General features: G+C 41.0%; 3 protein-coding genes across 3 annotated transcripts in view; all 3 read left to right on the top strand.

Annotated features, from left to right (window-relative positions):
* Positions 1 to 27993, top strand: part of LOC119243366 (protocadherin beta-6-like) — a 64704-nt gene that overhangs the window by 33581 nt on the left and 3130 nt on the right.
* LOC119243367 (protocadherin beta-16-like) lies at positions 43 to 27737 on the top strand. Its single transcript, XM_037509122.2, is given in 8 exon segments — positions 43 to 852; positions 1157 to 1835; positions 1837 to 2042; positions 2045 to 2278; positions 2281 to 2382; positions 2385 to 2421; positions 2423 to 2917; positions 27705 to 27737. Coding segments are annotated over 7 exon segments (2337 nt in total). The 5' UTR covers positions 43 to 224; the 3' UTR covers positions 2874 to 2917; positions 27705 to 27737.
* Positions 10812 to 17397, top strand: LOC119243368 (protocadherin beta-15-like). The gene is given in 2 exon segments (XM_037509123.2): positions 10812 to 11661; positions 11664 to 17397. Coding segments are annotated over 2 exon segments (2322 nt in total). The 5' UTR covers positions 10812 to 11372; the 3' UTR covers positions 13697 to 17397.

The following is a 27993-nucleotide window of genomic DNA, read 5'->3' as shown; positions in this document are numbered from 1 at the left end:
GTTAAGGTGAAGGAAAACAGAATTGCTTATGCAGCCCCAGTATCCACCCAGTTTCAGACCGCCTGGAAGCTAAGCCATAGCTTTCTCAGCCAGAGCAAAAGTGAGTGTGAAACCTCTTAATAAAACTCTATTTAGCGGCACAGTCCTGACCTTCTGGACAGAGCTACTAAGGCCCTGGGAATATATGAAGAAGTTCCCGTGAACCTAGTTACAAAAAAAGAGCAATGGAAATTGGATGGAAGCACAATCTGAGACAAAGGCAAGTCCTAATTTTCTTTGTTTTGCTCAGCATGTCTGGGGTGGGCGCCGAACTGGGACCTTATTCAGTAGTGGAAGAAATGGAGAGGGGCTCCTTTGTGGCAAATCTGCAGAAAGATCTGGGGCTAGGGTTAACGGAGATGTCCACCCGCAGGGCACGGATCATTTCCAAGGAGAACAAAGAATATTTGCAGTTTCAGGTTCAGACTGGGGATTTGCTCATAAATGAGAACCTAGATCGAGAGGAGCTATGCGGCCCCACTGAACCTTGCCTACTACATTTTCAAGTGCTAATGGAAAAACCTTTAGAGATATTTCAGGCTGAACTGCGGGTGAAAGACATAAATGACCACTCTCCCGTGTTCACTGAAAAAAATATGACTCTAAAAATACCAGAAAACAGCCCTCTAGGAATTCTATTCCCTCTGAGTAATGCGGTGGACTTGGATGTAGGAAGTAACAACTTTCAGACCTATAAAATCAGCCCCAACTCCCATTTTCGGGTTTTAACTCGCAATCGCAGCGATGGCAGAAAATACCCTGAACTGGTGTTGGATAAAGAACTAGATCGGGGGCCTCCCCGGTGGCGCAGCGGTTGAGCGCTGGGTTGCGAAGCTGCCTGCAGCCTCTGCAGCCGTTCGATCCCCGCTGCTCCCCGGCCACAGAGGAGGTCCCACATGGCGCGCAGACCTCTCCTGCCGCCCGCTGCTCCCCTCAGCAGTGTACTTCGTTCCTTCTGCCTGCTCTGCTCCCCGCTCTGGCTCTGGTGAATTCTCTCACCCTCCCACGCTTCTGACTGTACCAGTGCATGTATCAAACAAAACTAATATAATAAGGACATGCCTCTAGAAATTAAATTAAAAAAAAAAAAAAAAAAAAAAAAAAAAAAAAGAACTAGATCGGGAGGAGGAGCCTGAAATCGCATTAACCCTGACCGCGCTGGATGGAGGCTCTCCACCTCGGCACGGGACCGCGCAGGTGCGCGTTGAAGTGGTGGACAGCAATGATAACGCCCCTCAATTTGGACAGCCGCTCTACACAGTGCATATTCCCGAGAACAGCCCCTTGGGCTCTCTGGTTGTCACCGTCTCCGCCACGGATTTGGACAGTGGCGTCAATGGGAAAATAACATACACGCTCTTCCAGCCTTCAGAAGATATTAGTAAGATTTTGGAGGTAAATCCTATAACAGGCGAAATTCGACTGAAAAAACAAGTAGATTTTGAAACAACTCTGTCTTACGAAGTGGACATCAAGGCCACTGATGGGGGAGGTCTTTCAGGAAAATGCACTCTTCTTCTGCAGGTGCTGGATGTGAATGATAACCCCCCAGAAGTGACGATGTCTGCATTCACCAGCCCCATCCCAGAAAACTCGCCTGAGATTGTAGTTGCTGTTTTCAGTGTATCAGATCCGGATTCCGGAGACAATGGGAAAACTATTTCGTCCATCCAGGATGACCTTCCCTTTCTTCTAAAGCCTTCAGTCAAGAACTTCTACACGCTGGTGACAGAAGGAGCCCTGGGACAGGAAAGGCAGGCCGAGTACAACATCACGATCACCGTCACGGACTTGGGACCCCAGGCTGAGGACCCAGCACCACATCACCGTGCTGGTGTCCGACGTGAACGACAACGCCCCCGCCTTCAGCCAGAGCGCCTACACGCTGCTGGTGCGCGAGAACAACAGCCCCGCGCTGCACATCGGCAGCGTGCGCGCCACCGACGCCGACGCGGGCTCCAACGCGCAGCTCACCTACTCGCTGCTGCCCGCCGGCCGCGCGCACCGCCGCCCGCCGCGCTCGTGGCCGTCAACGCCGACACCGGCCAGCTGTTCGCGCTGCGCTCGCTCGACTACGAGGCGCTGCGCGCCTTCGACTTCCTGGTGGGCGCCACGGACCGCGGCTCGCCCGCGCTCAGCGGCCAGGCGCGGGTGCGCGTCGTGGTGCAGGACGCCAACGACAACGCGCCCTCCGTGCTCTACCCGCCGCCCAACGCCTCGGCGCCCTGCCCCGAGCTGGTGCGCGCGCGGCCGACGCGGGCTACCTGGTCACCAAGGTGGTGGCGGTGGACGGCGACGCGGGCCAGAACGCCTGGCTGTCGTTCCAGCTGCTCAGGGCCACGGAGCCGGGCTGTTCGGCGTGTGGGCGCACAACGGCGAGGTGCACCGCCAGGCCGCTGGGCGAGCGCGACGCGCCCAAGCACCGGCTGGTCGTGCTGGTCAAGGACAACGGCGAGCCGCCGCTGTCGGCCAGCGTCACGCTGCACGTGCTGCTGGTCGACGGCTTCTCGCAGCCCTACCTGCCGCCGCCCGACGCGCCGCCGCCCGCCGCGCAGGCCGACCGCCTCACCGCGTCCCTGGTGGTGGCGCTGGCCGCCGTGTCGTCGCTCTTCCTCCTGTGCGCGCTCGCCTTCGCGGCCGCGCGCCTGTGCGGGAGGCGCGGGCCGGCGCGCGCGCGGGCTCGCTGGGCCCGACGGCCCCTTCCGGGCCGCCTGGTGGACGTGGGCGGCGCCGGGACGCTGTCCCACAGCTACCAGTATGAGGTGTGCCTGACGGGGGGCTCAGGGACCAACGAGTTCAAGTTCTTAAAACCGGTTATCCCTAATCTGCAATAGTAGAGCACAACAAGTGGAGTGAAAGAAAACCTGCTGCCAATCAGGTTAGTTTGGATTTAATTACCAATAAGAATCTAATAGACACCCTTTAATATTTTCTTGTTGGTTAACTACATTGTTAACACAACCATCAATAAGCTGCTTTTAATTTTCTCCTTTTGTTCATTCCCAATATCTATTTTCTAAAAGATTTTTTTTATTTATGCATACAGGAACAGGGGTGTAGGCCAGAGATGCAGACAGTGAGAGGATTCATCTGAAACTGATGAGGAGCAAAACAGGGGGATCCACTGAAATACACTGTTGAGGGGAGCAGTGGGTGAGACAGGAGATGTCTGCTGGGCCAAATGGGTTTAGTTCTCTGGCTGGGGATGAACTCGTGCTGCAGTGGGTGGCAACAGCTTGATGCACTGAGACTTTAACTTCTGCGCCACCAAGGAGCCCCCCAAGATCTATTATGTTCTGGGGGGTTGTGGGGGGAGACCCTCACTGGCAGCCGGGGAATGAAAGGGGCGCTGCCGTCTCGCAGCCCAGCACTCAACCGCTGCACCACCAGGGGAGCCCCCCCAAGATCTATTTTTAAGATTAACTTCACAAGTTTCCTTTTCCTGATATATTAGCCCAATGAAGCATTTCATTAAAATGTTTTCCACTTTGTCTTTTTATATTCATTGCTCACATTTTTCATTTTAGCTTTTTCCCTTAGAAAATGATTAAAATAATCCTCTGCATGTGAGAGATTTATGCATATAGTCACTACTTGATTTCTGTTTTCTTTTCAAAACCTGTCATTCTTGATTTTTATTATAGCATGATTCTTTTTATAATTAAAAAATTTACATAGAAGAACTGGGGTGTTGGCCAGAGGTGTGTGGGGAGGTTAGAGTATTTATCAGAGACAGTGGCGAGCAGACCAGGGGGATCTACTTAAATACACTGCTCAGGGGAGCACCAGGCAAGACAGAGAGGTCTGCTATTTCTTAAGTGAGTTAGCTCCCTGGTGGGGATCAAACTCAGGCTGTAGGAGTGATTGCACTGAGACTTAATCCCTTGGCCACCATGGAGGCCCTAGAGATATCCATAAATTATTTCTTTAAAACGTGCTATTTCCTTTTTTTGTTATGGTGATTTATATTTGTTATGTGATATGATAGCTATCTGATCAATCTTATCTTAAAATAAGAAGTACTGTAAAATACTGAGTGTGTAAATGAAGTTTGAAAACCAAAAAAGAGAAAAATTTAAGCATCTTATGGCATCAAACAGAAATAGTTAACAATATATTGAGTGCTTTTTCTTTTACTATTTAATCTGTATTTTAAAAACCAGAGGATTTTAATGACAAACAATATAGTCCCATTCAATTGAATAAACAGTAGTAGTCATTAAGCAAATATTTATATGATATGCTTTTATATTTAACAATAAATATACTTTGGCTAGGGCTAGCCTTTTCTCTGAACAATAATCTTCAATTTAATGTTTCCCTTGTTTATTATGAGAAAAATAGGGCTTGTTTCTAGATATTAGGCCATTGAAAAACATTCTGTATGAGGCAGATGCTATAATTTTGTTCTGACCTTCAGCAGTGTTAGGATAGGCATATAGTGTGGTCTGTTCTCTACCTTCCTTTATTTGGTATAGAGAAAACAGACTCTACCATAAGTAAGAGGGAACTTAAAATGGAGGTCAAGCCCTTCTTTAATTCTGCCATTAATTTTAAAGCTAATGTAAGGGGGAAATACAAATGAAAGAAAGTGAACAGAAATTGCAAAGAATAAGTAATAACCACAATTCTCAAATGGCAAGGATAAAAGTACTGAAAATTGTTTCATAGTCTACTCACTAGAGTTTATATATGCATGCTTTAATACAGCTAGAATTTGGTGTCTGACTTGCCAGCCACAGATGATGAAGGCATACTAAAGTAGCTCACATGTTGTAGAAGGGACAGACTGGCATCAAACAGGAGGCAATAATATTTACAGAGCAATTATAAGTTTTAGTGGGGCTCAGAGGAAGGGAAGCCTGAATGCTTCCTTCTGGACTATATAGTGATAATTCTATTTAAGCAATGTAATTGCATTTTTTTTTTAATGGGAAGGAACTTTAATACAACTAGGAAACAATACAGGTAAGGCAAAAAGTCTAGTTTCTAAATGAAGCACCCAAAGTTACCCGTCCCCTCGTGGGTAAAAGTCCATCCAAATGGGATTGGCCCAGAGCAAACCCCAAAGCCTGCCACAAGTCTAAAACATCTTCCAGTGGGGACCCACAGCAAAGGGTCAAAAATAACCAGACAAGCCCGGAAGAAAAAAAACAAAATCAACATCAAAATAAAAGCTGCCATTGTCACCTCCCCACGGGTCTCACCCACATCTGTGTCACCTAGTCCATGACCAAAAGACAAGCGTAGTTTCTTCACGTGTCTCTAGGATCCACGCGCCTCCTCCAGGTCTCCTGGCTCCATCCTGCTTCCTTCCTCAGTCTCTTCTGCAGCTTCTCCTCTTCCTGCTCAGCTCCACCCTCCCTTGGTGGGGCAGGGAACCTCCCCCTTTCCTGGGGACCACCCTGTTGCATAACATTGTTACTTTTCACTCAATGACCAACATTTGAGTGACACAGGAGTTTGTTTTCAAGGATCAAATAAGTTTTTGGAGACAAAAGACAGTAATTCCAGCATGGTTAGAGAAATGCCTTAAATTTTAGCAAGTTTTTAACATTACACATAAGTCTATTAAAGTCATTTCTCTCATACTAATGAAAATACATCTATCTTAAGGAGGATATAAGTCAAAAGTATACTTATATGATTCTGTTGTGGTCACTTTACAAAAAAATATAACTTTACATAAAACTAAATGGGTTTTTCATTATCTGTTATCAGATTACTTTTTTTTTCTTTTTTTTTTTTTAATAAATTTTATTGTTATATTCCCCATACAATTGCAATCCCCCATTCTGACCCCAATCCCTCCCCTCCCACCCCGCCCCCCTAAAAGTGTCTCTGGTTCATAGTTTTTTGTTGATTTTGATTTTCACTTTCTTATAGTTATTCATTTTCCTGGTCCCTTATTTAAGTTTTCTAGATTCCTGCTATGAGTGAGACCATCCGGTATTTTTCTTTTTCTTTTTGGCTTATTTCGCTGAGCATGATCCCTTCCAGCGCCATCCATGTTGCTGCAAATTGCATGTGTTTATCTTTTTTGAATGCTGAGTAATATTCCATGGTATATATGTACCACATCTTCTTGATCCAGTCATCTATTTTTGGGCATTTGGGTTGTTTCCAAAGCTTAGCTATTGTAAACAGTGCTGCTATAAACATAGGGGTGCAGGTGTTCTTTGGAATTGATGTTTCTGTGTCCTTTGGGTAAATACCTAGGAGTGGAATTGCTGGATCATATGGAAGCTCTATGTTTAGTAGGTCCAGAAATCTCCATACAGCTTTCACAGTGGTTGGACCAGTTTGCACTCCCACCAACAGTGCAGAAGAGTTCCTTTTTCTCCACACCCTCGCCAACATTTGTTGTTGCTAGTTTTTTTAATATGTGCCATTCTCACTGGTGTAAGATGGTATCTCATGGTAGTTTTGATTTGCATTTCCCTGATGACAAGTGATGTTGAACATTTTTTCATATACCTGTTGGCCATTTGCATTTCCTCTTCAGAGAAGTTTCTTTTTAGCTCTTCTGCCCATTTTTTGACTGGATTATTTTCTTTGTTGTTGTTGAGTCTCATCAGCTCTTTGCAGATTTTTGTGATCAGTCCTTTATCATTAGTGTTGGGTGCAAAAATGTTCTCCCAGTTGGTGGGGTTTCTCTTTGTTTTTGTTATTGTCTCTTTTGCTGTGCAAAAGCTCTTTAATTTGATGTAGTCCCAGCTGTTTATCTTTGCCTTCACTATCACTGCTTTGGGTGATGTGTCTGTAAAGATGTCTTTGATGTGCAAATCACGTAGTGTTTCGCCTATATTTCCTTCTATATATTTTATGGTTTCAGGTCTTATGTCTAGTTCTTTAATCCATTTTGAGTTGATTTTTGTGTATGGTGTGAGGTGGTGGTCAAGCTTCATTCTTTTGCATGTAGCGACCCAGTTTCCCAGCACCATTTATTGAACAAACTTTCTTTGCTCCAATGCATATTCTTTGCTCCTTTGTCAAAGATTAGTTGACCATAAATCTGTGGGTTTATTTCTGGATTTTCTATTCGATTCCATTGGTCTGTATGTCTGTTCTTGTTCCAATACCATGCAGTTTTGATGATTATGGCTTTGTAGTATAGTTTGAAGTCTGGGAGTCTGATGCCTCCATTCCCTTCTTTTTTTTCAGGAGAGCTTTGGCTATTCGGGGTTTTTGGTGATTCCATATGAATTTCATCAATAATTGTTCTATTTCTTTGAAGAATGACATTGAAATTTTGATTGGAATAGCATTGAATCTGTATATTGCTTTTGGTAGGATGGCCATTTTAATAATGTTATTCTTCCAATCCATGAGCAGGGGATGTCTCTCCATTTCTTTGTGTCTTCTTCTATTTCTTTTAACAGTGTTTTATAGTTTTCTTTGTATAGGTCCTTTACCTCTTTTGTTAGATTTATTCCCAAATATTTGATTTTTTTTGTTTCAATAACAAAAGGGATGGTCTTTTTGATTTTTCTTCTTCAGTTTATTGTTTGTGTATAGGAAGGCTACTGACTTTTGCGTGTTGATTTTGTATCCTGCCACTTTACTGAACTGATTGATGAGTTGAATTAGCTTTTCTGTGGAGTTTTTGGGGTTCTCTATGTATAATATCATATCGTCTGCAAATAGTGATAGTTTGACTCCTTCTTTTCCTATTTGGATTCCTTGGATGTCTTTCTCTTGTCTTATTGCCCTGGCTAGGACTTCCAGTATTATATTGAAAAGCAATGGTGAGAGTGGACATCCTTGTCTTGTTCCAGATCTTAATGGAATTGCTTTCAGCTTTTCACCATTGAGAATGATACTGGCTGTTGGTTGTCATAGATGGCCTTTATGATGTTGAGGTATGTTCCTTGTATCCAAGAATTTCAAGGGCTTTTATCATGAATGGGTGTTGCACTTTGTCGAAAGCTTTCTCAGCATCTATTGATATTATCATATGGTTTTTATATTTCTTTTTGTTGATGTGTTGGATAACGTTGATTGATTTTCGGATGTTAAACCATCCTTGTGCCCTGGAATGAATCCAACTTGGTCGTGGTGAATTATCTTATGGATACATTGTTGGATTCTGATAGCTAAAATTTTATTGAGGATTTTTGCATCAGTGTTCATTAGGGAGATTGGCCTGTAGTTTTCCTTTTTTGTGTTGTCCTTGTTCGGTTTTGGTATTAGTGTAATGTTGGCTTCATAAAACGTGTTTGGTATTGTCCCTTCCTTCTCAATTTTTTGGAAGAGTTTGTGAAGGATAGGCACTAATTCGTCTCTGAATGTTTGGTAGAATTCATTTGTAAATCCATCAGGTCCTGGGCTTTTGTTTTGGGGAGGGTTTTTATTAACCATTTCAATTTCGCTAATTGTAATTGGTCTGTTTAGGTGTTCTATTTCTTCTTTATCTAGCTTTGGGTGATTGTAGAGTTGTAGGAATTTGTCCATCTCCTCTAGATTGTTAAACTTGTTTCCATATAACTGTTCATAGTAGTTACTGATTATTCTTTTGATTTCTGCTGTGTCCTTGTGATTTCTCCTCTTTCATTGATGATCCTGTTTATTTTGTGCTTTCTCCCTTTTTCCTTTGTGAGCCTGGCTAGGGGTTTGTCTATTAATTGCTTTTTTCAAAAAACCAGCTCTTGGTTTCATTGATCTTTTGGATTGTTTTTTTAGTTTCAATTTCATTTATTTCTGCTTTGGTTTTTATTATTTCTTTCTTCTTACTGGTTTTGGGGTTTTTTGTTGTTCTTTTTCTAGATCTTTGAGCTTCGAGATGAGGTTGTTTCTTTGCGTTCTTTCTTGTTTCTTGATGTGAGCTTCTATTGCTATATATTTTCCTCTTATTACTGCTTTTGCTGCATCCCATACATTTAGGATATTAGTGTCCTCCTTGTCGTTCAATTCAAAAAATTTTTTAATTTCTTCTTTGATCTCTCATTAGTCCAATGGTCTTCCAGTAGTGTGGTTTTTAATCTCCATGAGGTAGAGGAAATTCCTTGCCTTCTTTTTATGGTTTATTCTAGTTTGATGCCTTCATGGCATCCCTGGCTGCTCTCCGGCCACCGGAGGAGGGTCCCACATGGCGCGCAGACCTCCCCTGCCGCCCGCTGCTCCCCTCAGCAGTGTACTTCAGTTCTTCTGCCTGCTCTGCTCCCCGCTCTGGCTCTGGTGAATTCTCTCACCCTCCCGCACTTCTGACTACCCAGTGCATGTATACATAAACAAACAAACAAACAAATAAATAAAAATACATACCTCTTTTAAAAAAATAAAATAAAATCACATTCTTTAAAAAAATAAAATAAAATAAAATACATTTTAAATGTATAATATATACATTATATATAATGTATATATGGTGTGTACAATGGTGTGTATAATAAAATGGTGTACATAATGGTGTGTATAATATATATATTAGGTTGTCAGAAGAGTCATGATGCATTTTTCCTTGAGAAATATAGGAAAAAATATGTCAACCCAATATAACCTTTCTCCCTCTGTGATTTCAGTCAGGCAAAGTGTTAGATATACTGATCTGTCTTAAAATATACTTTATAAACCAGATATAAAATAGTACCTCTATAAGAAACTAACCAGAAAGTGATATCGTGTTAACTAAATACATGGAAAGAAGCACAGAAAGTAAATCCACTTAGAGACAAGAAGTACTGAGATGCCTTAAAGAGCAGCCTTGTTGTAGATTTTCCAGTTGCTCCCAAATCTGCATTCTCCCTTGGGTTTTTGGAAACAAAATGTACTCTCTAAATAAATTTCCTCAGGTTAAGATAAACAAATGGATTTTCCCCCTTGTTGTCAAAAACATGTATAGATATTCTTGCATGGATAGCCCTTACTATCAATTTGAGGTTTTTAAAATTATGGCTTGTATTAATAATATCTGGAATAAAAAGTCTGTGAACTATTAGTACCATATAGTGACAAGCACAAGCTTTTGTTAGAATATATAATTTTCAGAAAAATTTATAGATATTCCCAAATATATAGTCTTGAGAGTATTTAAGAGAAATTGTTAGAAAACTCTACAAGAGTTTTGGAAATGTTTATTACTATCACAATAGCTTTAATGTGAAATAACACTGGCAATGTAGAATGTGTTCTTATTTGTAGGATCATTATAGTCTTGTCATGTGCTTTCTTTTTAAAACTCTGTAGTTAATGAAGAAACATTTTAGTTCATTCTGAATTATTAAAATACTATTTTAAAAGAGCATAGGCTATAGCTATATGGGAAAATGCTATCTTGTTTATCCAGCTCATATAATGAACTAGGATACCAACAAAAATGGGAGCTCCTATATTAAGAGGAAAATCTATCATAATTTTAAGATTGTGATTTATAAATTGATCTAGCCAACAAACATTTGCTCAGCATCTGATGTGTGTGAGGGACTAGAAGTTCTAGAGGGATGTAAAACAAAATATAGTTCTGGAACTCCAGGATGACACAGACAAGAAACTATTAAATATGCACCTTAAGCGATAGCAGGTTGTGATCAGTGCTAAGGAGAATAAGCAGGGTAAAAGACATAGGTAGTGCCCTCATATGCACTTTCCCATTTCATAAAACCTAACTCTAATCTTACATAGAAATGGTATCCTACACTGAAATTAATGGTTAACTTTTTCTTTGATATAATTCCAATAATTGGAACCACAATTCTGGAATATAGACTGCCTAGAATTTGAAAGGCAATCTAGAAGAATTCATTCGTTTTTGCTGAGAAACATTTAAGAAATAACACAATTGTGTTATTTATGTGTTATGTATTATTTTTATAAGATTACATTACTGATCATTATTAATTCTTCTTTCACTTCTCAATTTTCACAGCACCCACCCAGACACAAGCTTTAGATGGTAGGGATTATGTCTGAGTTGTTAACTGATGTATTGCAGAACTAAGTAACAGATATTAATATTTCTTTGAATGAAGGAATGAGAAATTGTAGTTGCATGGTTTTCTGAATACATCATCTCTCCCCAAACCAATTCCAAACTCCGAATAACTGGCGTCTTTATAGAGAATACATTTGCTGTGATTCTCTAAAATATCGCATGGTGGCGCTGCAGGCTAAGGCGTCAAAAACCAAAAAAGTCAGCTCTGAGGAGCTCTATCTCAGATCTCTAGCCCGAGGAAAGTCTGTGAGCTGAGCTCAAGACCAGTAAGTCTCTAGCAAATGCTGCCCATCGACATTTCCGGAGAGGTTACCGACTGAGAGATCCTTCACTGTCTCAGTCCCCTGGCGCACTAAGACAGAACTAGCCACTGTTTCTGGAAAGTTGCTTGCAGAAAGTAAAGATGGATACCAAAGGGGAGAGCTTTCCTAAACAAAGGCAAGTCTTTATTCTTTGTTTCTTGCTGGGAGAGGCTCTGGCAGGTTGGGAATCCCGCCGCTATTCCGTGATGGAGGAAACAGAGAGCAGCTCCTTAGTGGCCAACCTGGCCAAGGACCTGAGGCTGGGAGTGGAGGAGCTAGCTGCACGGGGCGCCCGGGTGGTCTCTGAGGATAACCAGCTCGCCTTGCAGCTTGATCTGCAGACTGGGGAGTTGATATTAAATGAGAAACTGGACCGGGAGAAAATGTGCGCCCCACCGATCCTTGCATAATGCATTTCCAAGTGTTACTGAAAAAACCAATGGGAGTATTTCAAGCTGAGCTACTAGTAAGAGATATAAACGATCATTCTCCTGAGTTTCCTGAAAGAGATATGGCGGTGAAAATTCCAGAGAACAGCGCTCCTGGCACTGTGTTTTCTTTGAAAAAAGCCCAAGACCTAGACGTGGGCAACAACAACATCCAAAACTACAATATCAGCCCCAACTCTCATTTCCATGTTTTCACCCGCAATCGGGGGGATGGTAGGAAATACCCAGAGCTGGTCCTGGACAAAGAGCTGGATAGAGAGGAACAGGCAGAATTCAAATTAACCCTCACAGCGCTGGATGGCGGCTCTCCACCTAGATCTGGCACCGCCCAGGTCCACATCTCAGTTTTGGATGTCAATGACAATGCCCCTGAGTGTGCACAGGGGCTCTACCAGGTGCGAGTCCCAGAGAACAGCCCTGTGGGGGCGCTGGTTGTCAAGGTGTCTGCTAATGATTTAGACACTGGGACAAATGGAGAGATAGCATACTCCCTTTTTTATAGTTCACAGGAGTTAAGCACAACTTTTGAGCTGAACAGTCTTTCAGGAGAAGTTCGACTTATTAAACAACTAGATTTTGAGACAAAATCCTCCTATGAGCTGGATATAGAGGCAACTGATGGTGGGGGGCTTTCTGGAAAATGCTCTGTCTCCATTGAGGTAACAGATATTAATGACAACTTCCCAGAAATAACTGTTTCATCACTTACCAGTCCTATTCCTGAAAATTCCCCTGAGACCGAAGTGGCTTTGTTTAGGATTCGGGACCGAGACTCAGGGGACAACGGGAGGATGATTTGCTTCATACAGGATGATCTCCCCTTCTTCCTGAAACCATCTCAAGAGAATTTCTATACCCTAGTAACAAATGCGGCGCTGGACAGAGAAAGGCAGGCCGAGTACAACATCACGATCACCGTCACGGACTTGGGCACCCCCAGGCTGAGGACCCAGCACCACATCACCGTGCTGGTGTCCGACGTGAACGACAACGCCCCCGCCTTCAGCCAGAGCGCCTACACGCTGCTGGTGCGCGAGAACAACAGCCCCGCGCTGCACATCGGCAGCGTGCGCGCCACCGACGCCGACGCGGGCTCCAACGCGCAGCTCACCTACTCGCTGCTGCCCGCCGGCCGCGCGCACCCGCCGCCCGCCGCGCTCGTGGCCGTCAACGCCGACACCGGCCAGCTGTTCGCGCTGCGCTCGCTCGACTACGAGGCGCTGCGCGCCTTCGACTTCCTGGTGGGCGCCACGGACCGCGGCTCGCCCGCGCTCAGCGGCCAGGCGCGGGTGCGCGTCGTGGTGCAGGACGCCAACGACAACGCGCCCTCCGTGCTCTACCCGCCGCCCAACGCCTCGGCGCCCTGCCCCGAGCTGGTGCCGCGCGCGGCCGACGCGGGCTACCTGGTCACCAAGGTGGTGGCGGTGGACGGCGACGCGGGCCAGAACGCCTGGCTGTCGTTCCAGCTGCTCAGGGCCACGGAGCCCGGGCTGTTCGGCGTGTGGGCGCACAACGGCGAGGTGCGCACCGCCAGGCCGCTGGGCGAGCGCGACGCGCCCAAGCACCGGCTGGTCGTGCTGGTCAAGGACAACGGCGAGCCGCCGCTGTCGGCCAGCGTCACGCTGCACGTGCTGCTGGTCGACGGCTTCTCGCAGCCCTACCTGCCGCCGCCCGACGCGCCGCCGCCCGCCGCGCAGGCCGACCGCCTCACCGCGTCCCTGGTGGTGGCGCTGGCCGCCGTGTCGTCGCTCTTCCTCCTGTGCGCGCTCGCCTTCGCGGCCGCGCGCCTGTGCGGGAGGCGCGGGGCCGGCGCGCGCGCGGGCTCGCTGGGGCCCGACGGCCCCTTCCCGGGCCGCCTGGTGGACGTGGGCGGCGCCGGGACGCTGTCCCACAGCTACCAGTATGAGGTGTGCCTGACGGGGGGCTCAGGGACCAACGAGTTCAAGTTCTTGAAGCCTGTCTTCCCTAATATGTAGGTCAAGACTTTGGGAGAAAATCTGTAAAATCCAATCTTCCAGAATAGTTTAGCTATCTGGAACTTTCCCACTGCCTACATTATTTGTTTCCTTCACCTTTACGTTTCTTCTTTCAACCCTATAGTAATCTTTAATTCTAATTGCTTTTCTTTTAACTCTACTATTTTCTTTAATAATCTTACTCTTTGTTTTATATTCTGGTTGCCTTGTAATTATTTTACTAAATAAGGTATTGTTAGTAAAAATTTCTATCAGGAAATGTCATAATTGTGATTAAATTTTTAGTACTCATTTCTAAAGGACAATATGTAAGTTAACTTCTCAAAATACATCACTCTAATTTTAAAATTTAAAATTCTAAATTAAATTTTTTTTTGTGTGTGTGGGACCCTCGCCGGCTTCCTGGGAACGAACTGGCGCTGCAGAGGCTGTGGGCAGCCCTGCAGCCCAGCGCTCAACCTTTGCACCACCAGGGGAGGCCCCCTCTAAATTTAAAATTTGTCACATATGACAAAAGATGCCTGATTTCTTATCACACTTTATTTTGAAATTAAAAGACTTTCAGTTTTTATTATTTACACAGCTATGACTTTTCTACAACGCTTTTCTGTCTAGGATGGAATAATTATTACTTATCATGTTCAGTTTCTTCCAAACTTTGAAAGTTCATCTCACCACTAGGCAGCAATGTGTATCATTTCATGATATTTATTTTAAAGTCACACCGTTAATCATTAGACTCACTCTAATATTTATCATCTACTCTTCTAGTTTAAAAATACTGAAAGACTTATGAGTCTTCCTTATATCTAACTGAAGTTAGGATTCTGCTTGGAGTCCTGAACAGACTACTAATACTGAGATTGACAGTTTTTACAGTGTGCCTATATACTCAAGGTCAGTAGACTCTAGGACCAAGTAATACATTACTTGCAATTACCCTGTGCTATTGGTGAAAAATTCTCAAGTGAGCTCCAATTTATGGGCCTAGCAGAGTTTTTGATGGCACAGCATGCCACAAATCTACTTGCCTTTGTATGACCTTGTTCTAGTTGACTTTGAAAGACAATAAATAGTTGGAGTTATAGTTAACCAAGGAAGACTTATTCTTTAAAGGGTATGGTAGTGAGACGGTTGTATGATTTGAAGAAATAATCAGGTCTGTTGTCAGAATCCTCTACCACCAGGGGTTTTTTAATTTTGCAGATGCTATAGAATGGTGTGGTGGGCAGAATTCTGTCCCCTAAAAATGTCCACATTCTAATCCCTGGAACCTGTAATGTTATGTATTGCAATGGGACTCACACAAGGAGCTCAGAAGGTTCTGTGAAATGCCATACCAGCAGAAATATTAGCTTGAACTGAAAGGAACAGAGAATTAAATAAGAGAATGCTATTGTACCCCAAATCCTATAAGTAAGAAACAGACTGATTAAAAACTACTTAGGTCCAAATATCTCCTGGCCTATTTTGAAACAATTTAATTTATGAGACTGTGGTCCTCCAAATGCAATGTCTACAACCTTTGGATTTAGGCCATGAGTGGGAAAAAAATATGAAGAAAGAAAATTTTGTTAGAACAACCATAATATCCTCACAAAGTTACTCATCTCTTTTGCTAAGTTGTTAGCAACTCTGCTAGTGAAGACATACTTAAAGGATTGCTGTGAGACTTAAAAGCAGGGAATGGAAAAGAAATAGGAAAAAACAAATGGTCCTGACCAATTCTTAGCCATGAGAAAGGAGATATGACTCACCCCATAGTATCATATGATAGACTTGGATGGTAACTTTTTTTTTTTTTGGTAACTTTTTTTTTTACTAAAAACTAACACAGGATTAAAAAGAAAACAGAACTACTTAGCTGAAAACACATACAACTTCTCATTAAAAATGGAGGATGACTTAGAGGACAAAACTTGTAACACTGAGGAGGAAGCTTCAAACCCAGGCCTTGAAAGCAAATAGTTTTCCTGGCAGTATTTCTATATTTCTGGAGCAAGTAACACCATTTCACTTTCCATTTTCTCTTTTTGAACTGGATTGTCTGTAACTATTACCCTGACCATCATTGTACAGTATGGAAAGTAGTTTCTTCAGTGTCACTGATCCACAGATGCAGAGGAATTATGTGAGGATTAATAGCCACATCTCACCCATACCTAATTTAGAAAATTTGATGATGAAAGTTGGAATTTCTGAGTTGATGAGATTTAGATGAAATTATGAACTTAGTTGATACTGTAATGAAGTGAGATCTCTGGGGACTTGGGATATATGTATTTTTATGTAGGGTGGATGTGAATCACTGGAGACCTGAAGGTGGAGGGTGGGCTGTGGTAGGGAGAATAACGTGTCCACAAAGTATCCATGTTCTAATTTCTGAAACCAGTGAATATCTTTAGTCTATTTTCCTTTTTCTAACATGGGTATTGAATTGAAGCAGCAAAATTGTAACCATGAGATGAATACCATCAAACAAAGGTCTATATACTAAGTGTGGTAAAATGAAAAGTCCTTAGATTTCTTATAAGGATGTTAAATTGATGCAACAATTCCACATTATTATCTTCCAGGCTTTATGTTGCATGATATAAATAAACCCTTATGTGATTAAGCAACTGTAATTGGGTTTTCTGTTCATTAAAGACAATGCATTCCAAACTGATATATCTTTCCACCTCACAAGTAAGGTTAATTTACAGTTGTCTAAGTAGGTCACAGGATGCAGGATGTGCTTGTAGGAAGAATCATTTTGATTTCCCTTAAAGGTTATCAAGAGAGTCCTCTGAGCAACTGAGGCTGACTTTATATCTTTATTCAGTCACTCCTCAACTTGCTAATACAAACATACACAGATAATTGAGTTTTCAAAGGAAATTTTCTAGCTAACAGCAACTCAAAAGTTGAGTTTTAGAGAACAGAATGAGAAGGTGAGCTGATAAGTGCCTATGCTTTTAAACCTGCCCTATTGGTGTCCTGACAAGACGACTAGGATGTTTATGCAGCAATCTGGAACACTGGTTTCCCTATCAGGCAGGGTCATAGTAGGATCAAAATTCTTACTTAGTAAAATAAACGGACTAGTTATGAGTCCTGAAAATCTTCATAAACAAGTCAGCAATCTACATGTTTTGCTAGAATATGCCTGGGGGAAGGATCAGAAATTCCTTATGCCCTTTCAGTACATGGAGATGCGTGATTTGCAACAGGCCCAGAGATCCATGTGCCAGTATCTACTATTTGTTTCCTATATTACTTTATCAGTACTTTAGTGGGAAAGCACTGAATTTAAAGGCATCTCCAAAGGATTGATATTTATGTCTTTTCTTTAAAAGTGCATTATTAGGGTCCTCACTGGTGGTGCAAGGGGTTAAGACGCAATCCATGAAGCTATCCGTGGCCACTGCAGCATGAGTTCAATCCCGGGCCAGGGAGCTTCCCACATGGCACAGTAGGCCTCTCCTGGCTTGCCCTCTGCTCCTCTCAGCAGTGTATTTCAGTCAATCTGCCTGTTCTGTTCCCCACTCGGTCTCTTGTGAATCCTCTCACCCCCCACGCCTCTGGTCTGTACCCCTATTCTTGTATGCATAAATAAATAAATCTTTTTTTAAAAGTACATTATTAATGTTCAACATCACTTGTAATCAGGGAAGTGCAAATCAAAACTACAATGAGATACCATCTTACACCAGTGAAAATGGCACATATTAAAAAAAAACTAGCAACAACAAATGTTGGTGAGGATGTGGAGAAAAAGGAACTCTCCTGCACTGCTGGTGGGAGTGCAAACTGGTCCAACCACTATGGAGAGCTATGTGGAGGTTCCTCAATCTGCTAAAATGGAGCTTCCATGTGATCCAGCAATTCCACTCCTAGGTATTTACCCAAAAGACACAAAAACATTAATTCAAATGGGCACCTGCACACTTACGTTTATTGCAGCACTAATTTACAATAGGTAAGCAATGGAAACAACCCAAATGCCCAAAAATAGATGACTGGATCAAGAAGATGTGGTACAGGGCTTCCCTGGTGGCGCAAGGGGTTAAGACGCAACCTATGAAGCTATCCGCAGCCACTGCAGCACGAGTTTGATTCCTGGCCAGGGAGTTACCCACATGGTGCAGCAGAAGATGTGGTACATATACACAATGGAATATTATTCAGCAATCAAAATAGATAAACTCATGCCGCTTGCAGCAACATGGGTGAAGCTGGAGGGGATCATTCTCAGTGAAATAAGTCAGAAAGAAAAAGAAAAATACCGGATGCTCTCACTCATAGCAGGAATTTAGAAAACCTAAATAAAGGATCAGGAAAAAGACTAATTATAATAAAGTAAAAATCAAAATCAACAGGCAACTATTAATCAGAGACACACTACGGGGGTGGGGATAAGGGAGTAGGATCAAAACAAGGGTGGTGGGAATTTTATGGGGACTAAAACCAAGATGAAAATGCTTACATTTTACAAAAATGAAAAATGATGTAAAAATATATAAAATAAAAATTTTAAAGTGCATTATTACCAATTTATTATCATAGTCATGGAAAATCAATTAAAACCTATCATGACACATGAAAGGTAATGTCTCAAACAATTTTAGTACTCTACAGCTGTACTGTTTGTATATTTGTGTACATTTGTATATGTGTGCATTTGTATGTATGTGTGTGCGTGCATGCTTTAGTATATGCTGGGGTACACTGCATGCAGATATGTACCAGAGTAACATTACATTTCCATGTTTTCCACACTGAAAATATATTTTTCATTAATGCATAAATCTAGTTAATAAGCTTGGTTGGCATCAGTAAGATATGCCAGAAAAGATCATATTTGAAAATGAAAGGAGTATTCTCTTTGTAAATTTAACAATATTGGAAGTTTGGCTGCCCTCTTCACCTTGAAGGATGAGCCCAGGAAGAGGGAACTATAAAGTAAATATGCTCTACTTTTTTTTCCCCCAATGAAATCAGTAAACAATAAATTTGACATCAGGATGTTACAGTTGGAATCAGTGTTTGATCCTGGTTTATTTAAACTTTTTATAAAGATTTATTTATTTATGCATACAAGATCTGGGGTATAGGCCAGAGGTGTGGGGGGTGAAAGGAGTCACCAGAGACAGAGTGGTGAACAGAACAGGCAGACTGATTGAAATACACTGCTGAGGGAGCAGCAGGCAAAGACAGGAGAGGTCTGCTGGGTCATGTGGGTAGCTCCCTGGCAAGCCGGAGATCGAACTAGTGCTGCAGAGGCTGCAGATAACTTTATAGTGCAGTACTTAACTCCTTGTGCCACCAGGGAGGCCCTATTTAAACTTTTTTTTAAAAGATTTATTTATTTATTTATTTATTTATTTATTTATTTATTTATTTATACAAGCACTGGCTACAGTCAGAAGCGTGGGAGGGTAAGAGAATTCACCAGAGCCAGAGCAGGGAACAGAATAGGCAGACTGACGAAATACACTGCTGAGGGGAGCAGCGGGCACAGCAGGAGAGGTCCGTGCACCATGTGGGACCCTCGCTGGTGGCCGGGGATTGAACCGGCTCGCTGCAGAGGCTGTGGGCAGCTTCACAGCCCAGCACTCAACCGCTGCGCCACCAGGGGAGGCCCCTATTTAAACTTTTGATATGTTGTTCATCATGGTTTTTTAGAATATTGAATACTACTTGTATTTTGAGTGCACCATTAAGTTTGCTTCTGAAACATTTGACTTACCTTAGATGACTGTTGGTTGTTTCCAACTTTCAAGATCCAGAGGTTATTGCAGCAGTAACAGTGGTCACAGCTGGAATCTGAATTTATTCTCTTCTCCATTTTGAATAGGGGATAGCAGCAGCAACAATAAAATACAAAGATATCCAAAGTGATTTGATAAACTGGAGTTCTGCAGACTGGAACAAAAGAGCACCAGTATGACTATAATTGAAAAGGCAAAATGCTTTATGTTTTTCTAGCAAGCTGCATGCAACCATGGGAAAATATTAACAATTAGGTAAATTCAAGTTGCTGACACATTGCTGAGAAATTTTTTTGCATTTATGTACATGACGGACATTGGAATAAATGTGTATATATATATTCATATTGTACACTTGTTAGGTTTAGCTTCAGGGTTATAATTATCTCATAATGAATTGGATATTGTTTCTTTCTCACCTCTATTATAAGAGTTTGTATATGACATTTTATGTTTTCATTTTATGCATTTGATAAAATTTCCATAGAAAAATCTGTAGTTAACATTTTGCTGAAGATTTTGAATTACATTCTCAATTTGTTAAGTAGATTTGCTGAAATTCCAATTTATTTCTTATGTCCATTGGGAACTTATGTTCTAAACAATTTGTACTTATTTTCTAATATGTTAATTTTATTGACATGAAGTTACTGATAATATCCTATACCATCTTTTCCATCTATTTAAGATCTGTAGTAACATCCCTCTTTCATTCTGATTATTGGTAAAATACCTTCATTTTGTCTTTATCAGTATTGCTGTGTCAGTTTCATTAATTTTTTAAATAAAATCCAATCATTATGTTTGTTATTTCCTATTACTTTCTATTTTCTGTTTCACTGATTTCCACTCCTATGTTTCTGATTCTCTTCTATACCTACTTTCAGTTTAGTTTTTTCCTTTTACCAGTTCCTCTCAAAGTTCAAATAATTGCTTATGAGGCTTCCTTCTCTAAGATATAAAATATTAAAGCTATAAATATATTACAATGTACTACTTAGCTGCATTTCATGAAATCTGATACACTGTGGTTTATTATCATTTCCATGTGAATTTATATATAATTTCTCTGTTGGTTTCTCTTGACACACTAGTTAACAAAAAGTGTGTTGCTCAGTTTCTAACAATGTATGAATATAATTTTTGATATCCCAAATAATTCTGTTTTTGTCTGAGAACATACTGTGTGTAATATCCTTGAAATTTATTGAGTTTTAATTGCTGTTCTTCAACATGAGTTGCTCTAGTGAGTTCCACACATGTACTTAAATGTTTATTGTGTAATTGTGTGCAGTGTTCTACAAATATCAACTAAATCAAGTTGTTTGATGATGTTCCAATTGATTTTATTCTCACCATTTTCCTACATGTACTAGCAATTACTAAGAAAAAATATTGAATTCTTTTAATTCTTCAACTAGGAGTGTGAACTTGTTCATTTCTCCTTTCAATTATGGCATTATTTGAAACCATATGTTTTTAAGTTCTGTGATTAGGTAGGTTTGTTTTATCTTCTTGGTAAATTGATACTAATCATTGTGAAAAATCCCTTTTAGTCTCTTGTAATACTTTTAATCTGATATTAATAGAGTCATTTCAGATTTCTTATGTTTAGGGCTTCTATAGCTCTTTTCATCCTTTTTCTTCCATTCTGTCTTTATATTTTAATTGTTTCCTTTGTAAACTACAGAATTAAATCTTTCCCTTTTTAGCCAGTTTATAATTTTTGCTTTTAAATTTTATATTGCATATAATTATTTATGATTATATCTATTGCATTTTTTAAATTCACACCCCTTTTTTTTAAAGATTTATTTATTTATTTATACAAGCACTGGGTACAGTCAGAAGCGTGGGAGGGTGAGAGAATTCACCAGAGCCAGAGCAGGGAGCAGAGCAGGCAGAAGGACCAAAGTACACTGCTGAGGGGAGCAGCAGGCGGCAGGAGAGGTCTGCGTGCCATGTGGAACCCTCCTCCGGTGGCCGGGGAGCAGCTGGGGATTGAACCGGTGCTGTAGAGGCTGCGGACAGCCCCGCAACCCAGCACTCAACCGCTGCACCACCAGGGAGCCCCACATCCTCTTTTTTTTTGTTCTTTTATTTCTTGTTTTCTTTTTCCTTTTGGCTTAATTGCGTTTTTGATATTCCATTTTAAATACTAAATGGTCTTTTTAGCGACAATATTTTCAGAAGCATTTGCTCTAAGGATAAATACTCTTTTCTTATCACAACCTACCTGAAATTAGTAGTATACCACTTCATATATAATGAAAAAATACTATGTAATTCTCATACTTGCCAAGGCACAGATCAGTGAAATATTCACTAGAGATCCTTAAGTTTTCATATGTTGGGGAACTCCTAAGAATATAATAAAATTGAGGGCCTCCCTGGTAATGCAAGGGGTTAAGACACAACCTAAGAAGTTATCCACAACCACTGCAGCATGAGTTCGATCATCAGTGAGGGAGCTACCCAATGGCACAGCAGACCTCTCCTGACTTGCTCACTGCTCCCCTCAGCAATGTATTTCAGTCAATCTGCCTGTTCTGTTCCCCACTCTGTCTCTGGTGAATCCTCTCACCCCTCACATCTCTGGCCTGTACCCCAGCTCTTGTATGCATAAATAAATAAATCTTTTTAAAAATGATCTAAAAAATTGAGAAATATTTCCAAAAGGCCTGTGTTGAAGATATAATATACTGGAGAGAAATATACTCAAGGTAATCAGGATTAAGAAGACTGCCTGATTCCAAATTCAAATGTGCACAGGAGAACTCATATGAAAGAGAAATTCTATTCTGTGGCTATAAGAAAATCTCCATTGACCATTGTCAAAAAAAGCATGGGATCACACACTTGATACAAACCCTATCAATGAATGCAGAGAATCCACAGGTATAATTTGATCTTAGGACCCATGTGAAAATTCATGTTGGAGAAGAATATTATGCATATATAAAAAATGTGGGAAAGCCTTTATTTATTCTTAAATGCTGTACATGTAAGAATGGTCATAAGAACTAACCATTGTCTTTCATCTCTTAGAATATGTATAAAAATTCTCACTAGAGAGAACTTCTATGAATGTAAAAAGATGTAGGAAATCTTCAGTTATTCATCACCCTTTAGGGCACATGTGAGAACTCATATTGAAAATATACATTATCCATGCAAAAGAATGTGAGAAAGCCTTTATTTCTTCTACATTCCTTACTGTACACAGAAGAACTTACATTGCAAAGAAGTCTTATGAATATAAAGATGTGGGAATATTTTCACTTATTCCTCAAAACATACTCTGCAAGTGTAAGTTGCATACCAGAAAGGTAGATATCTCTCTCTCTTTTCTCTTTCTCTCTCTCTCCACACACACACACACACACACACATACACATTATATACATATAATGAATATCAAAAGTCTAGTTTCCCCTTCTCCTTTAATTACTACATGAGTATAAATACTGGAGATAGGCTCTGTAATAGCAAACATTGAAAAATACTTCTATTCACATTTTACTGTGTATGTGATAATACGCACTTGAGTGAAATTTTGTAAATGTATGAAAAACAGGGATCCCTTCATTTGTTCCTCAACCCTTAGGAAACCTATGAGAACTCATACTGGAGAACAATTCTACTAGTATTTGGCATATATGAAATTCTAATTATATCTAATTCTTTAAAAGCCATATGAAATTCACATCAGAGAGACATCATATAAGTGTAATAAATGTAAGAAAGTGTAATTCTTAATACTTTAGTACATGTGTGAGAACACATACTGAAGAGAAAATGATAGAAACCATGTGGGGGAAGTCCAAGTTATTACCATTTCTCAGGCAGCAAGTGAAAGCTCATATTGGGGAGACAGGAATGTACATAATGTGGAAAATCCTTTAGTTTTCTCTCATACTTCAAAGACATACTTGAAAGATCACACTGGAGAGAAACCCAATGAATGTAACCAATGTGGGAAAACCTTCAGGTTCATCTCTTATCACGGATAAGGAAATTTTGTACTGGAAAAGAGATCTTTAAAATGTTGTAAATAAATGTTATCAATGCCCCATCTTCAAAGTGATCCACAGTTGATATATTTACAGTTTTCATATTGTAATACAAATCTTCTTGGTATTTCCAGTATCCATTCAGTTAGATCACACTTTTGTTATATACAATTATATATATAATTACCATTGTGAGGGCTCCTTGAATAGAAGTGTGTGTGTGTATATCTTCTTGTCTCCTTGGACAAAAACATGTTATTTAATATGCAAGTAAGTATATTTAACATTAATTTTATTATTGTTTCTAATTATTTTCCACAATATGCTATGTGGGTCGTCTTTAGGATATTGACTTGGGTACTTGTTGGGATTTTGTTTCTGGTCTACTATCGCAGACCCTGGGATTTAGATATCTGATATCTAGTCTGCCCCTCTTCCTTTCTAAGAGAACTTAGACAGTTTCAGGTCTACTAATGAAATAGATATATCTTTAGCATTTTTGTAGCTAGTGTATTCTACAAATAGTTATCTTGGTCAATAAGTAGGTTATATATAAATATGTAAATTAAGGGCCTCCCTGGTGGTACAGGCAGTTGAGCGCAGCATTATGAAGCTGTCCGCAGCCTCTGCAGTGCAGGTTTGATCCCTGCTGGCCAGGAAGATACCCACGTGGTGCAGCAGACCTCTCCTGACTCACCCGCTGCTCCCCTCAGCAGTGTATTTCAGTCAGTCTGCCTGGTCTATTCCCCGCTCTGTCTCTTCTGAATCCTCTCACCCTCCCACACATCTGCCTGTACCCCAGTTCTTGTATACATGAATAAATAAATATATATATATATATATATATATATTTAAAAAGTGCAGGGCCTCCCCTGGTGGCGCAGTGGTTGAGCGCTGGGTTGCGAGGCTGCCCGCAGCCTCTGCAGCACCAGTTCGATCCCCACCCACTGGCTAGGGTCCCACAAAAAAATAAAAATAAAAAAATAAAAAGTGCAAAATTATCAAAAAGGGGTGGTTTCATCAGACATGGTAGTTTCACCTTTTCTACTTCCTCCTTCAAATTGGATACAGAATTTCAAGTTGAAAAATATTTCAAATGGGGCCTCCTTGGTGGTGCAAGGGTTGAGTCTCAGCGCTATCTCACTATTGCCTCTGAAAACTTGAGTTCAATCCTTCCCAGGCAGCTAACCCACATGGCGCAGCAGACCTCTCCTGTCTCACCCACTGCTCCCCTTATCAGTGTATTTCAGTAGATCTGCCTGTTCTGCTCCCCACTCTGTCTCTGGTGAATCCTCTTACCTCCCCCTACACCTACCCCAGTTCTTCTATGCATAAATAAATCTTTTAAAAATATAAAGTTAAAAAACAAAGAAAAATATTTCAACCATGAGGATGAAAGTGAATGGTGGTTGTGCTGGAGTGTGTTAAATGAAGCTTATAACTACATCTTCCATAATCCTCTTTGCTGTAGGTTTAAGAACTGTACAGAATAGGAATCTGCACGAGATCTGGAGTGCAGAGAAGAGTAAGGCAGTCCCAGGGGATGTATAAGTAGTAGATTAATAAAGAGATCCAGAGCTGTTCAGAAGTTCCAAACTTCAAGATTGTCTTCCTGACTTCCTGACTACTGGCTTAGTTGAACAATAATCACTAAACACTTAACCTCAGTTTCCTCGGAGTTAGCAGCTTTCACAAACATCTCTGTGCACCCTTCATGTTCCCACTTTGGTGACTAAATATACCTTGCAAGTTCAAACCTGCTCATTCATATCAGTGTTCCAGGATATTGTGATTAGCTGCTTTCTCAAATCCCCTCAATCCCTCTTCTCCACTTTGTGAAATATCTGATTTCTATATTGAGCACATAATTATCATAATACTTTTAGGGCTCTATTTACCTGAGTCATACACTGTTGCTGCAAAAACAATCAAACCTGTAAGTTGTTACCTTAGGATATTGTTGATGACCACACTATCCCTATGCTGATTTGTGGGGCATGTTGTAGGAATTTCATGTTATTCAAAACTGCATAAAATCCCTAAATGACAAGCACGTGTTGAATTAAAACTCAATTTAATTCATAATACTAACAAAAGAGAAATTTTATGATCATCTCAATTTTAAATGCAGAAAGTCCTTGAAAATTTCAAAATGCATTTGATCAAAACTTTTTTTTTAAGATTTATTTATTTTATTTATACAAGCACTGGGTATAGTCAGAAGCGCGGGAGGGTGAGAGAATTCACCAGAGCCAGAGCAGGGAGCAGAACAGGCAGAAGGACCGAAGTACACTGCTGAGGGGAGCAGTGGGTGGCAGGAGAGGTCTGCGCGCCATGTGGGACCCTCACCTGGCAGCCAGGGATCGAAGCGGCGCTACAGAGGCTGTGGGCAGCTTTGCAACCCAGCGCTCAACCGCTGCACCACTGGGGAGGCCCTGATCAAAACTTTCAACACACTAAAGGATAGGAACATCCTCATTGTGGTAAAGAACATTTATGAAAATCCTACAGCTAACGCCACACTTAATGGTAGAATACTTAATGCTTCCCTATCACACTCAAGGTCAGAAAGGTCTCAGTACTTCTTTTTAACATTACAATGGAGAATCTAGTCAGAAGGCAGGAAATAATACGCACATTAAAAAGAAATTTATCTTTATAGATGGCATAATTGTGTATATCGAATATCCTAAAGAACCCATGAGACAACTGCTGGGACCAATGAGTAGATTTAGCAAGGTTACAGAATGTAAGGTCAATATATAAAAATCAATTATATTTCTATATGGCAAATAAATGGAAAATAAGAATGAAAAACTGGAACCTCCCTGATGGCGCAAGGGATTAAGCACCACACTATGAAGCAATCTGCAGCCACTGCAGCACGAATTTGAGTCCCGGCCTGCCAGGGAGCTACCCTCATGGCGCAGCAGACCTATCCTGCCTTGCCTGCTGCTATCCTGCCTCCCCGCAGCAGTGTTTTTCAGTCAGTCTGCCTGTTCTGTTCCCCACTCTGTCTCCAGTGATCTTCTCACCCCCTGCACCTCTGACCTGTACCCCAGTTCTTGTATGCATAAATAAATTTTTTTAAAAAAAGAATGAAAAACTACCACTTTCAATAGCATGAAAAAAATTAATTGACAATATGTTAAGACTTCTATGCTAAAATAAAACACTACACTGAAAATCCAAGGAGACTTTACAACGGAAATTATATATATATATTATATATATATATATATATATACACTATTTCACTATATATAAAAGTTGTGTGATATAGCTGAGTGGGGAAACTAGAAACAATAACTATCACCAAAGAGATCTATATTAGAATGCGAAATCTATAAATTTATGAGCTAGGGTTTACTTTAATGAGACACTTCAGAGAGAAACTGAGGTTTAAATAATGGAGATATACACCATGTTCAGGAATTGGAAGACTCAAATTGTTAAGATGTCCATTATTACCGAATTAATTTTTATAGAGAAATAACAAAAATCCAAGTAGGCTGCTTTATAGATTGATAAGGAACAAATACATAAATTTGCAAGACATCTTCTATAGTTAGCAATAATCAAGACAGTGAAGTGTTATGGCAGAAGAATTAACAAACTAAATATTGAACTGAATAAAATACTTACTTGATGTGAAAATAATCAACTTTTCCCCCTGTTATTGTCATAATATACTCAAGGCATTTATGTGCTTGTTTTAATGAAGTCTACATTTTGGGTCAATTTTTGCTTATTTAATTATCTCAACTTGACCAGCAGGAGACTCCTTAAATTGGTCCAGTAGGCTCTTGATTCCAATTGTAATTTTCTTTTTTTTAAAGATTTATTTATTTTATGCATACAAGAACTGGGGTACAGGCCAGAGGTGTGGGGGGCAGTGAGTGGATTCACCAGAGACAGAGTGGGGAACAGAACAGGCAGATGTACTGAAATACACTGCTGAGGGGAGCAGTGGGAGAGGCAGGAGAGGTCTGCTGTGCCATGTGGGTAGCTCCCTGGCCAGCTGGGGATCAAACTCATGCTGCAGTGGCTTCGGGTATCTTCACAGTGCTGTGTCTTAACCCTTTGCACCACCAGGGAGACCCCCCCAATGTGTAATTTTCAAAGCATCCTTGCTATCTGGCAATAGCAAGAGGTCACAAAATTATACTATATTTTGGTGATCCACACAAGTATTCAACTATTCTTACAAAGAGCTCTGGTGTTTCTTTTCATTGAATGAAGAGAACAAATTCCCGGGGTTCTGAAACACTGAAAGACTGAGAATCAGGAATTCTGAGTTCCAGTGAAGAAAGTGGTTCAGAGAGAGAGAACAGAGAAAGTTTGAAGGAATGATCTATGGACTGCAAGATGGATTGGATGTACAAAATAAGGGATAGTACAGGTAAGAAGATATCCACAGGTGTTTGGGTTGAAACAAGTGGACCCGGGGCTCCCCAAAAATAGCAGTCTGGAGGTAAAGAGTGATGAAAGCAAGTCTGTAGTTCTCTAAAAATGGCAAGTGTCCTTGGGA

Source organism: Talpa occidentalis, unplaced genomic scaffold (assembly GCF_014898055.3).
Source record: "Talpa occidentalis isolate TD23 unplaced genomic scaffold, MPIMG_talOcc4v2.1 talOcc4.13, whole genome shotgun sequence".
NCBI lineage: Eukaryota > Metazoa > Chordata > Mammalia > Eulipotyphla > Talpidae > Talpa > Talpa occidentalis.
This window is presented reverse-complemented; position numbering and strand designations above follow the sequence as displayed.